General features: G+C 44.8%; 6 protein-coding genes across 6 annotated transcripts; 3 read left to right on the top strand and 3 right to left on the bottom strand.

The window, feature by feature from the left end:
• Positions 1–14: 14 nt before the first annotated feature.
• On the top strand, positions 15–1378 carry M431DRAFT_105668 (hypothetical protein; the record flags this gene model as incomplete). The annotated part of the gene is made up of 1 exon (XM_024911590.1): positions 15–1378. One exon carries the CDS (start codon positions 15–17, stop codon positions 1257–1259), a length of 1245 nt encoding a protein of 414 aa, XP_024778151.1. The 3' UTR covers positions 1260–1378.
• Positions 1379–1714: 336 nt separating this feature from the next.
• M431DRAFT_503470 (hypothetical protein) lies at positions 1715–2827 on the bottom strand. The gene has a single exon (XM_024918308.1). It carries the CDS (start codon positions 2748–2750, stop codon positions 1797–1799), a length of 954 nt encoding a protein of 317 aa, XP_024778150.1. The 5' UTR covers positions 2751–2827; the 3' UTR covers positions 1715–1796.
• Positions 2828–3769: 942 nt separating this feature from the next.
• On the top strand, positions 3770–4585 carry M431DRAFT_1234 (hypothetical protein; the record flags this gene model as incomplete). The annotated part of the gene is made up of 4 exons (XM_024912194.1): positions 3770–3826; positions 3922–4015; positions 4081–4357; positions 4423–4585. The coding sequence occupies 4 exons, from the start codon at positions 3770–3772 to the stop codon at positions 4583–4585; spliced, it is 591 nt and encodes a 196-aa protein (XP_024778149.1).
• A 3169-nt stretch (positions 4586–7754) lies between these two features.
• Positions 7755–8220, top strand: M431DRAFT_503468 (hypothetical protein). The gene is made up of 2 exons (XM_024918307.1): positions 7755–8000; positions 8057–8220. Exon 1 carries the CDS (start codon positions 7804–7806, stop codon positions 7990–7992), a length of 189 nt encoding a protein of 62 aa, XP_024778148.1. The 5' UTR covers positions 7755–7803; the 3' UTR covers positions 7993–8000; positions 8057–8220.
• Positions 8221–8478: 258 nt separating this feature from the next.
• On the bottom strand, positions 8479–9535 carry M431DRAFT_1233 (hypothetical protein; the record flags this gene model as incomplete). Its single annotated transcript, XM_024912189.1, has 2 exons — positions 8479–9379; positions 9444–9535. The coding sequence occupies 2 exons, from the start codon at positions 9533–9535 to the stop codon at positions 8479–8481; spliced, it is 993 nt and encodes a 330-aa protein (XP_024778147.1).
• A 2105-nt stretch (positions 9536–11640) lies between these two features.
• M431DRAFT_76952 (hypothetical protein) lies at positions 11641–12285 on the bottom strand (the record flags this gene model as incomplete). The annotated part of the gene is made up of 1 exon (XM_024922518.1): positions 11641–12285. The coding sequence occupies one exon, from the start codon at positions 12283–12285 to the stop codon at positions 11641–11643; it is 645 nt and encodes a 214-aa protein (XP_024778146.1).
• Between the last annotated feature and the right edge of the window lie 392 nt (positions 12286–12677).

Genomic DNA, 12677 nt, shown 5'->3' with positions numbered 1-12677 from the left:
AAATTATCCCCATCATGTCAAACAATCCAAAATGGCTGAGCGCGCCGCCATCGGCCCACACAGTTACGGTTCGCCTTATAGAAGAGGTTGGTTTGATGTCGCTTCCGTCGGCGTTGTTCTTGGACCCAGTGTCTGAAGGCCATGAAGTTATGAACGGAGGTGACTTGGCTTTTTTGGTCGAAAACAAGAACTTGGGGAAAATGGCTGTTTTCGATTTGGGTGTCCGAAAGGATTGGTGGAACCTACCACCAAAAGTTCGAGATCCGCTTGCCTTTTGTGTTGGCGTTAAAGTGGAAAAGGATGTTCCTGAAGTACTGAAAGACAGCAGTATATCATTGAATGATATAAACGATGTCATCTGGAGCCACTCTCACCTTGATCATAGAGGTGATGTGTCACTATTTCCGCCTAGCACTACTGTTAACTACGGAAAAGAGGTGGCAGCTCTAAAGCCTGATGTCACTGGCGAGGCAGAAGCCGTCTTTCTCGCATCGGATTTCGCTGGACGCCGTAATAACGAGATCGATTTCAGCAAATCCACCTTCAAAATCGGAGGTTTTCCGGCGCTTGATTTCTATGGTGATGGATCCTTCTACTTGCTGGACACCCCGGGCCATGACCACGGCCACCTGAGTGCCCTGGCCAGAGCTACTAGTATAGCGGCCGGACATGCTAAAGATACATTCATCCTCTTAGCTGGAGATGCATGCCATTTCTGCGGTGTGCTACGACCAAATGCTTCACACCCGTTTCCAAGTCGCAATTTTCCCGACTCCAGCATTGGGCTTTCCGCTTCTGAGAGCCCAGAGACGTTGCTGCAAAGGCACCCTCAGTTCCCGCAATCTTCTGATGCAGTAAATGAAGCATCGCGCGTAACGCCATGGTACGGTGTTGCGACGGGCCAGCTCTCCACATTCGTCGACCCTATACTTGGTCAAAATACTGCTAATCAGATAAGAGAGGCATTCGACGAAATGGACAACGTCTTTGTGGCAGTGTGCCATGATCTTGGCCTACTAGTCCAAGACAACGGAAAGCCTGTGTTGCCCTCGTTAAACAAAGCCCCACAACAAGATCTCAACAGCTGGTACGAGAAAGGTTGGAAGGATAAGGTGTACTGGACCTGGGCCAATGAATTGGGTAAAAAGGATGAACATGGAAGAGTGCAGCCGCAAGAGCCAGCGGTGGTTGGATTCTGGATGAATGGGAAGCGATACGAAAAGGCACAAGATGTATTCGAAGAAGCGCGCAAAAATTGAGGCAGTCTGAAGGCATAGAATTCAACCTAGCTTGGCTTTTTTTACCACCAAAATCTGAGCGAGTTTGCACTATTGTCAGTGGGGGAAAACAAGTACTACAGAGCTCTTACAGCGCCAGCAGCTGTAGACATGAGAGCGGGACGAACCATTGGATGCTTATAGACAGCCCTGCGCTATCCATTCCTTATTACATGTTTCCACCTCAATAGAAACAAAAACAATCAGTGCCCCATAAAATAATACGGTTTACACTACAAATACCGTGTTTCTATACTATGCTTCACGATCAGACTCTTGGACATGTATGCGATCCGTCTCTTTGCATTGGAGGGCGGCGATTGACATGCATGCTACATGATCGCCGCCAATAGCCATATTGAGAAATATCTCTACATGGAGAATAATGTGGCCTATACAACGTATGGAGGACGAAAGGTTTCGTGTATTGTGTATGATGCGTTTTTTCAGGCTGGTCAATTGGCAGAGTTCTATAAGATTTTAGGAAGAGCAAGCCGGATATCTGGCTGTAGTACATAGTTAAGCCCTCTTCTTTACGAACAACATGACACCATGAATGGTCCCTCTCATCCTTTCTTTCCCTTCTTCCACACCACTTTCTCGTAGCACACGTTCGATTTTTCTCCGGAGAATTCTCACAACATCATTCTCCGTACCAACGGCTTCCGGGTGAGCTTGGCGCCATCGCGTCGGGGGACTACCGCTTCCGACGATCTTCTCAAATGTGTCCAAATCCACCTCAGATTCCCCTACAACAAATTTCTCTCCTGCTGGCCAATCTTTTCGTACGAAACTCTCCTTGTCAAATGCTTCGACTGGTTGCGCGATTGACCATGGTAAACCGAGATCCGCATATCCACTGCGCACCATGTAATTGCCCGGCACGTGGTACGGCTTCAGATAAGTTTCTGTATGCTCATCAAAAATGGCCTGAAGTGCAGCAGCATTTGGCATGGATGGGTGAACGCGAATTTCACCACTCGTCCATAGCGCAACTGTGCCACCAGGTTTGAGGATGCGGGCGGCTGCTAGCCAGAACTGTGGCATGTCAAACCAATGGGCAGCGTTTGCCGCTGTTATGAGATCGACGCTTGAATCGCTGATGGGTGTTGCCAAATGTGCACCAAGATCTTCTGCTGTTGATATCTCAAACCGAATAGGCTGCGATGCGGAGGAAACGCCGCCAAAGCTACGGGCGGTTGCAACCATACCCTGTGAGGGGTCGAGTCCAATGGCATTGGCAAAGTACGGAGCAAGTCCTCGTGTAGCCGAGCCAGGACCACACCCAACATCAACAACGGTGTCGAATTGACCTCCTGTTGACTTGTGGTGATTTATAATTGCATGATATACACCAGGATCATAATCGGGGCGGGCATGAGCGTAGGCTATGCCTTGGTTCTGGTCATACGAACTGAATGTTGTTTCAGTTACTGGGAGCGCAGGCTGAGCATCGGATAGTTGAGAAGACATGATTGATTGTGGGTTGATACGACATGAAAGCAGAGCAGGTTAACGAGTTTAAAGAAGATTGAATATCCCATTTGTCGATGGTTATTGATGAAGCGATGGTTCCTTGTGAAATATATATGTTGCGAAATCCGGAGTAGGTAGGTCGGGGTTCGCGAAATCCGATCAGAGCTTACGCATTTATGTGGGCAGATCGCCATACAAGCACGTATTAGGTCCGTACGGAACGATCCTTCGAGATAGCTATATTCCGTATCTCCTTTGTCAGGAGTACTTGCTTAAAGGAAGGGGCATACGGAATACGGAGTGAATGGACTCCGTGCTCCGTACGCCCATCCGAAATACTAGCGTGCTAGTGAGGAGCTCCTCGTAGGCTGCCTAATGGCTTGAATCAGGCAGCCTTCAAAGGTAAATCGTAAAGAATGCACATCAAGAGATAACATTCTTGTTTGTCAAGTCATTCAATCAAACGCGATTATCGATATATAGAACTTACTTGCAAAGTCTTCATCTGTCATAAATACTAGGGTTGCTTACAGCGACGTTCATTATGGTCGCACCGGGCCTCTCAGCCGACATTCTTTGACTTCAATTTACCAAGGACCAGGCCTGGTATTTACGCAGAGGAAATGAGCATGTCGGCATACCCAGAAAGAGTAGCAAGATGACGGCACCAATGGAATTCTACCATCTGCTTATGGAATTGAATATACACAGAATGTCAATTTTGTATCTTCATTCTTCTTAATCAGCATCTAAACTTACAACTTGGCTGCGGTGAGTGGCTTAGTTACACCATCTGTCCAGAGGGTCAATCACCGAGGCCCCAGATTAATTCTAATCCTAAATGGGCATCGCTCCCTATTAACAGCTTACTCAATGCTTCCATTGCCGAGGTTGGGCGGTATTCTTATTCCATATATAGTTAACTGACCAAGCTGAGCAGTACATTTTGGTTATCTCTCTCTTTCACTATACTGGAGTATGCAAATTGGACATACGCGATAATGCAATCCTCATCTATGGCTAGCGTAGCTTTCTTGACTACTGCAAGAGTAAAGGACGACGAGACGAAGGAGGTTTGTAATCTCATATCTTGCCTGTGTTGGTAGGAATTATTGCCAATCATAGTGGACTACAACATGTCATGCTTGGACGCTAAACTGATGCACAGGTTGTGAATGGCTTGCAACAACTTAGTGCCCATCTCCAACTCCCTACGACGCCATGTATAGCCGGAGCGTGCTTTTCGTCCGCGGCCAAAAAAGGTTCGTTAACGCAGCGTGTGGAATAGTTATAAGCCAATTGGGCTTTTATTGATATGGAGATATAGAAACGGGTGTCAAACTCATCGGTCGCATGGAAATATTTCCTAGTGCCAGCGAACTTGCCACTGTTCAAAGCTCCCCTGAATATAAGCGTTTCAGCGACTCGGTCACCGGCCAAAAGCTTCACGAAGGCAAGGAGACTGCCACTCTATGGCAGCCCACCGGCGGTTTTCTGACAAGGAAGAACCAAGCCTCGACAACAAACGCCGGTGTACTTGTTTTAGCCAAGTTCATTTGCAATGACAAAGAGAAGGCAGTTCAAAATCTCGTGAAAGAGTTGCAGTACGCATACTACTTCCCCCAATTGAGGACAGCGATGGGCTGCATTTTTAAGCTAACTCTTTTAGAACATATTGTGAATGGATCGAGGGCAACGAGCTCACGACATACACCTATTGCGTAATGACAAGTCAAACTGCAAATAAAGAAGTTCTGCTCTTTGAGCGTTATAAGGATCTTCCTTCCGTCAAGACCCATGGCCAAACAAATGAGTTCAAGTCTATGTTGTAAGTTTAGTTGTAGCAACTTAAAAGTCCTTTGCCCATATATGTGAAAAGTATAGAGCTAATGGCTGTGAAGCAAACGAATTTCGCCTTGGATTGAAACAAAGCGTACCGAAATAACTCCATGGAGCGAATTAGACGGTTCTTTCTTCTCTTCCCTAGATTTAGAAGCCACAGCGAAGCTCTAAAGATAGCTCTATATTCCTTATAATTTTGTATTTTTTCTTCTATTCCATTCCAAGATTGACAATTGTGATTATACTCTGTTATTTTTGTTGTCTCGATCTAGTTCAACCAATTCCTGAACGGCATGGACTTATTCATAAAAGATTGCCTTTCTGGATAATGGGCGGTCATGGAATACGGAGCGAGACGTGTCATTTGGTACTGCTGCACTCTGTGTATCATCTCTATATCATTGATCCGCAATAAGTGGGTCTTCAGTTATTCAGCGTCAGCGTTTCTCCAAGATATGCGCATATTTTTGTTGCTGTTTCCCTGCTCTTCCTCGCTGACAGATCGGTTAGGCTAACAACTTTCTCAAGCCGACTGACGTCGGAAGTCCTAGATGAACTAGGGAGTTCGCATCATTCCGAAGCTGCATACTAACAACGATTTCAATAATATTTATTGGTGTTAGTGGTGATACATGGTCTAGGGAGGCCTATGAAGCTTTGACGAGCTATGAGTGGTTCTTAATAGTCTCGTTTGAATGTAAATACCTGTGATGTGACATCGATTGTCAATAGAATCGGGTTAAATTTCATATTAGAGCTGTGACATGGAAGAAATGTAATGATCTATCCATCGAAACAGTATAGCATCCTGAAGTGTCTCGTCCAGAATTAATCAGCATTTACCATAAAAGAGAACTGAATTCAATAGCGTTGGCGAAGACAGAAGCGTAAAGAGACTCGATCCTCCCCAAGGTGCCCCAATTCGGTGCTGGGCTTTGGCTAGGGTGCTGGGTAGCCAGCTCTAAGATGTCAGGTGGCTGCTGTCTTTATTTATTCATCTTTTATTAATAATATTACACAAGCCACCTACGGCGCTCCACTCACGCAGACAAGCATGGAATCGTGATATTATTTTATGATTTCTTGGACCCTTTAGCCCTGGACAGCAACCTTGTGTAGTATTGGTGGGTTTTCGTATACGCCCGTACCCTTACTGGCTTAGTTAGGTGCTAGAAGCTTACTCCATGAGCCTATGCTGCAGCTCAATGAGAGATACTCCGTAGCTGAGAGATACCCTGTATTGCTGACATGAACCCCCTGGGGAAGCCGACCAACCGACGAATGGATTTGACGGGGTTCCAAACTTGGAGTGTGTCACACACCACTCAAACGGGGGAAACTCCTCCATCTCATCACCATTGGTGCATAATTACCGACAAGGGCTATTTAGTATTACACTCAAGCACAGTTGATCCTTTAGATGCGGCTTGTTCCGTTATAATAAGCGCTGCAATTGCGACTATTAGCCTAATATTTTACGCTACCAAGGTAAAGAATATCGGGCCATCGGATATTCGCCGCACTAGGAGGACAATAAGGAATGTTTTTCATACCCCACGGTTCAGCGATACATGGGCATAGAAACTGTAGGTGATTCTCCAATGAGATACAACAACTGACTAGTTATTTGAAGGATAGAGATTATGTTTATAACCCTGTCAGCAGAGCTGTAATCAATGGTTTTGTGAATGACCTTGCCTGAACCTGATGTTCAAAGTAAACAGATATTATGATATTATAGCGTAATGTATAGCGAGAGGTATCGATAGACCACTGCGGGAAGCCGGGGCTGCTTTTCCCTGCCCCTGCATTTTAACCCCCTGTGAGTTCATGTGAGTTTCCCCGTGTTCGCAATTAACACGGACAACTGTTCAAGCAATGGATGCTTGCGCCTAACCCCGTGGGTTCGAATGTGTCATTAGCTTGTTTATTACTATCTTGATACAAAGCAGCTTTCTCCTGCGTGGAGCAGTACAGTCGTTCTCTATACGTATATCTATTCAAGATAATATTCACAGCAGTGGGATGGAAATAAAAGGCCATTTTGATTGAGAAAAGGCGGGGTGTATTACTCCGTAAATTCTTGATGATGGAAGCAACTCGTTGAAAGCAGCCATCTCCATGTGGAGCATCAGGGTCGCATTCTTGATGAAAGCGTCTACATCAGCTTACTCTGCTGCATACTACCAGGCCCATCTTATAGCCTGAACTGGGATCTCGCTCGTATTTCGATATTTGGACAGGCGTGCTTTTTAGAATAATTTGCAACAAACTTATCAAATATGCACAAACAGGTGATAATAGATGACTTGGATAGTTGTCCTTATTGTCTTAGTTGAATGCGCCTATTTACTTGTAGTCTTGATTGGTTCATAGGCTAGTTTACCTTTCTATTTTGGCTCTGCCAAAAAGACACTGGGGAGAATTTTGATCTAAATGAATCCAGTATTTCTTTTTTTTTTTTTTGTTTCTGATGTTGACATTTTTTCGAATGCTTAGCTCGTTAGCCTTGTTCACCCTGGAAACTTGACACTGACAGATTATACTTGCCACGGTTATGCGGAAAACTTCTGAGAAACGTCTTACCTGCAGTGTCTATTAACAGTTATGTGTTATTCAGGGTGGGTAGTTTGAAGATGGATACCCACACCTCACACGGGGAATATCGCTTTGACATAAGCATTCCTAATCAAATAGTATCCTTATTAAATATTGCTAATTACCGTATTATTTAACCGGCTTGAGACGCAGCGTTTGTCAATACATCAAGGTACAGGGATTTTTGAATAAGCCTAAAACCACCTGCATTAGTTTTCTCAAAGAAGGACCGTGACACGCGGTGATCAAAAGGACATAGACAGGGCAAACTATGAGCACACAACTCTCCTATCACTACATGCGCGGCAATAATAAAACTTTGTTAAGTACAAGCATGTGTTTGTTTCATCACTGTATGCGTATCTTCTCTTCTGGTTGAGTGTTTCTGGAATTTACTAGCATGGGTAAGGATACAATATTGGAATCTTGGGTGGAACTATGTCAATACGAAGTCAAACCCAAGTTTCGTGTCTTACGAAAGAAAAGTATAAATAGGAGGTTCAAGGTCGTATCCTAAATCCTCTCAACCACATCAATCTTCTTTCACCTCACAATTCAAAGCAACCCAAGAACAGCTTCGTTCTCACCAATCCACCACACTACTATCAAAATGAAGACCGCCACCGTCCTCCTTGCCCTCGTTGCTGCTGCATTTGCTGCACCTGCCCCAGTTGAGGAGCCAACTCTCGCCAAGCGTGGCTGCGCTGCTGGCGATATCTGCATTAGCGGTACTTGCCACGTTTGGAGCTGTGGCCCTGTTGGATGCTCCGTTGGTGGCTCTCTCGGTACCAGCTGCTAAATTGTACGGTACTATTCACCTGTAATGCATCAATGGAAACTTCAGACACTGACCAAGGAAATAGATGAAAGAATCTCTCATGCAGGACTAAGAAGGATATATGGTGTTATGACATTCCCTCGAGCAGTATATTAAAGCCCTAGCCAGGATAATAACGCTGCGATCTTTTTAAAAGACATCTTGTCCGACCATCAAGGAATCGCTTAATTTGCCATATGGCCAATCCAGTCGTCTGCTACTTATCACCGCTGAAGCGTTGAACTTTGTCTATGCAATACATTTGAATTACTCAAGCCCATGTTTAGTAGAATATCGATGTATAAATACCGTTCAACAATGAAATTAACAAAGAACAATGTATAATCACTGTGAGGCTGCCATATTTATACCCTTTGGGAGACATAGTTGCTTTTCTCTACACACGAACAGGTGCATCATGATGTAACAGATAAGGTAGTCTCCATGACATCCTTCAAAGTATTCCCTCTAACCCCAAGGACCTCGGAACCGCTTGGATGTATCCATTCTAAAATGCCCAGTTAACGTAGTATTCCCCGCTGTTTCCAACTTGAGCTGTGCATCTTTTTCTTCCCGCCTCAATTGATCGATATGCCGAGCGCTGGTGGCAAGCAGTGACCGGACTTCGTGGTCTGGTAGGTGTGCCAGACTTTGTTGATCGCCGCGTGTAAGCCGTGACAATTGAGTGTGAGCTGGGCCCGTAGTATCATTATCTTGTACTACAGCAAGATCTGATGGTTGTGTTGGTATCATTGGCTGTGAGGCTGCAGCTTCTATGCGTGGCTCCCCTGTCTGGCGTGCTACCGTCGGCGCCGCTGATCTAGATACTCTCGTACGGTGACCGAGGAGCTTGCCTGATGGTAGTCGCAACAATTCTTCATCGGCATCATATTCTAGGGTAGGAATATTGTAAAAATCTGCAGTATCTGAAGTGACGTTAAAGCGGCAATGCCCTTTGGCCATCATATGGTGCTGAATCCCTTCAACAGAGCTACGGTTCGTGGCGCATAGAATGCATTCACGATATCCGTAAATGACTAGGTGCAAGTATCCGATAAGCGTATCAGGTTCGACTGTCAAATCGGCTTCATGAGGTATAGCGAAACTGTGTTCCTTTGACATATGCGCGAGATTGTCCTCGAAGGTGTCATTCTCCGTGCCGCAGAAGAGACACTGTCCGGGGTTAAACTCCGGCTCTACAGAAAGCTCTGTATCGACGCTGTCGGGATCGTCATCCAAATAATTTTCGTTCACTGCATCTACGGCTTTTTGGGGATTTAATACTGAAGATGCCTTTGAGCTGGATGAGGAAGATGGCCGTGGTACGACTGTTCCGGGTTCTGCAACTCGCACGCGAAGATTGTAGACACTATAAGAACAGGTTAACTCATCTCATCATGAACATCTGTGTAGGATCAGCTCATGAGACGTACTGCCAGTCGCTCTTTGCATGCTGTCGCCAATCGTTTGGGCTGGCTAGCGCGATGTTACATAGCCGGCAAACGGATGGGGATTTGTCCTCCATAGTGGCGGTGAGTGGATCGCAAGTAGCTCCGATGTCCAGAATGTTGGCGGTTTAGTGGCCTTGTAGGTATTAAGTTGAAGGTGTAGAGAGGCGGAAACGACCAAAGCGATTGGGCTATTGTTTGGAATGAAGGCCAGTGAGTTATACTACAAGACTGAAAGTGGCATCTCGGAACATAGACGCATATATATGTATTCGTTCATCTCCCCAACTTCACAATAACGGCAAACAAAGCACCCTCTGACTGTGCTATGTTCTATCAAACTTCAATGCTCGCACTTCCCGAGATTGGTGTCAGTCATTCAGCAGCATCTGTTTGACTCACAACTTGCCTATTTGGATTGCTCCAATCTTGCTCAGCATCAAGCCACTATGAGTCATATCATGATTCATTAATTTTGGGTGCGAGCGGCGCGTGGGATCTCGGGTGCGGGGCAATCTAAACACGGGATTGTTCTGTCTCCGGGCGCTAGAACACACACCACGGCGTCAAAGCCACATACAGTAAAATAGGGCGAACTGGTTAGTCGACATTAATTTCCCGAGCGGGAAGCCTCTTCATCAACCATTTATGCTAGTGGCAAAGTTCATCATTTATACGGCATTGATTTGGAGAGTCTTCACTACTCTTTCATTGCCTGGAAGCCTATACAACATGCTGCCAGGACCATATAATAGGTTGCTGGTATTGTATTGAGAGTACATGATCAGTCTGAGCCGCTGCGTGATTTCATCGTAAGTCACATCTTTGTACCGTTTGCTCTAAAAAATCCCACACCCAGGGAGGGGTCCCCAATTGAGGTTCTTGTGTCTTTACCAAGGATTTACCGTTGCTTTTCAGGTTCCATATGCTAGACGGCGTGGTATAAGTTGCTAACTCATAAGCGCCGATTTGTTACCACCACGATTAACTATTCCCATCATTTCCAGCTTCAGGCGAGCCAGTCAAATAATAAATAACGTCTCAACCGATCTGCACGCCGCCTGGATCTTGTGAGATTATAGCCAGCGATGATCGTCATCATAAAGAACATCCTAAAGAAGGACGCGATAAAGCTCAGAGGAATTGTTGCAAAGCAATGGCCCATCTTATAAATGCTAGCGCCAATACCACGGCTAATACCCAGTAAGATGGGACTTTCATGGGCGCACATGACCCTCAGTGTTGGAAAGGCGATACGTATTGAAGTTACTATAACTTTTGTCCATTCGGAGGGGATAAATTGATCTCATCTGAGATACCTATATATTTGACCTCGGCCTCTTTTAGAGCAAGCCTTTTCTACAGATGAAAGCCTTTTCTACAGTTGGAAGCTTTGTGTACAGATGGAGCCGCTATTGGACGTTTCAAAGCACAAGCCCCATCAGCCAGCTCAACTAAGCTAGCAGAGGTACTCACGAATAAGCGCCAGCTACAGAGTACTCCCCTAGTGTACGGAGGCATGATGGAGGCGCAAATGACCAAAATAATAGAGAGAAGAAGATTTAGATTAATTGATGGAGGATACCCATCGACGCTGGAATAATAACTGTTTAATTTGGCCCAATGGAACGAGCGATAATTGGATGTTTCAACACAATCTCTAGACCCCGCTGAAAGTGAATTCATCTGTCAACATAATCGTTGTGATGTATGTGAAGGTTGGCTGGTAAGATGAATATGAACATCATTAAAGCTGAAATTCTAAAATGGATATATGGTCGAGAACGATCGTTCGCGCTGTAGTATAGCATGCGGCCAATCCAAGTCAATTGGTAACCTTGTTACATGAGGATAGTACTAAATTTAATAAATGCCGAGATAGAGGCATTTTAGAAATCCAGTTCTTTCCAGGCAGGCGGAAACTATGGTCGAAAATCACTTGAATCGCATATTATTGCTTGGCCTAGCCATTAGTCACAACCACAAAGGAGAAGTACCATAAAAGATCTGCCTGCTATTCTGTTGCCCATACTTGGTTACGGGCGTTTAATTTGTGGCATTCGGAGTTTACCATACTGCACTATTGATCTACAAAACTGTCCTCCAAATGACGCAAGCACAGAGCCGTCCATATCATCTAGGTATCATCTAGAACAGTGTACCACTCCGAAATGATTGATAGCTAGAATACAAAAACAAGCCGTTCTTCTTCCAATGCCTTTTGAACACTTGGTCTTTGTAAGATCTTTTGGCGATATCGTACCAAGGAGGGCCATTCGGCTAAGTCAACATCATCGAAAACCCTTGTCCATGAGAGCAAAGTCCAAGCGTAGCAGTCTAGCACACTAATTTCCTGCCCAATGAGGAATTCCTTTTCACCCAAAGTATCCTGCAATATTGTGAAAGCCCGACCCAAGTCCTTAATGGCCCGCTCGCGATGTTTTGATGACATATCGGGATTAAACAACGGTGAGAATGCTTTGTGGATCTCTGTCGTAATAAAATTGAGTAACTCGAGAGCTCTCCAACGCTCCAATCCGCTCTTGGGAAGAAGGTCCCCATTGTGCGCTGCAGGAGCAAGCTCCCATGCAATGTATTGAAGAATAGCTTGAGTTTCCGTCAAGATACTTCCATTTGGAAGCCCCATAGCTGGTACTTTTTGCTTGGGATTCAGAGACATGTAATCAGATGGAATTGCTGTTGTGGTTTTGATTCTCAGACCCGTAGGCGATCGTTCAATCTCACGAAGTTGGAGTGGAATGTTGGCTTCATGGCAAGCGATATGGACTGCTAGAGCACATGTATCTGGAATGAAATAGAAATCCATGTCGAAGAAGGTATATAATAATACAATGCGGTTAGGTATATGGAATTAGAATACCGCATATCTCGAATATACATGGCTGAGAAGACATCTCTTTATATTAGCTTTAGGAACATTGAAGCTCATATTGTGTTCATAGTCATAAGCATATGAAGTCTTTGTAAAAGTTTGACTAATCTAGGAGCATGATTTGTCAGTTCATGTATAAGCCTGAATAAACAGAGGATCCCTTTAGCTAATACGTGTTGTATAGACTCGGAATTAGTGCATTTCTAGGTCGCTTTATTCCGATTAGATAAATAAAGCCGATAAAGGTCTTCTTTCATGTACTTATATGGTCGATTGTTGGTAATTAAAATTTTATGAATTACGTATGGAGGTTATATTTAGAACCA

This window comes from Trichoderma harzianum (genome assembly GCF_003025095.1).
Source record: "Trichoderma harzianum CBS 226.95 unplaced genomic scaffold M431scaffold_2, whole genome shotgun sequence".
Taxonomy (NCBI): domain Eukaryota; kingdom Fungi; phylum Ascomycota; class Sordariomycetes; order Hypocreales; family Hypocreaceae; genus Trichoderma; species Trichoderma harzianum.
This window is presented reverse-complemented; position numbering and strand designations above follow the sequence as displayed.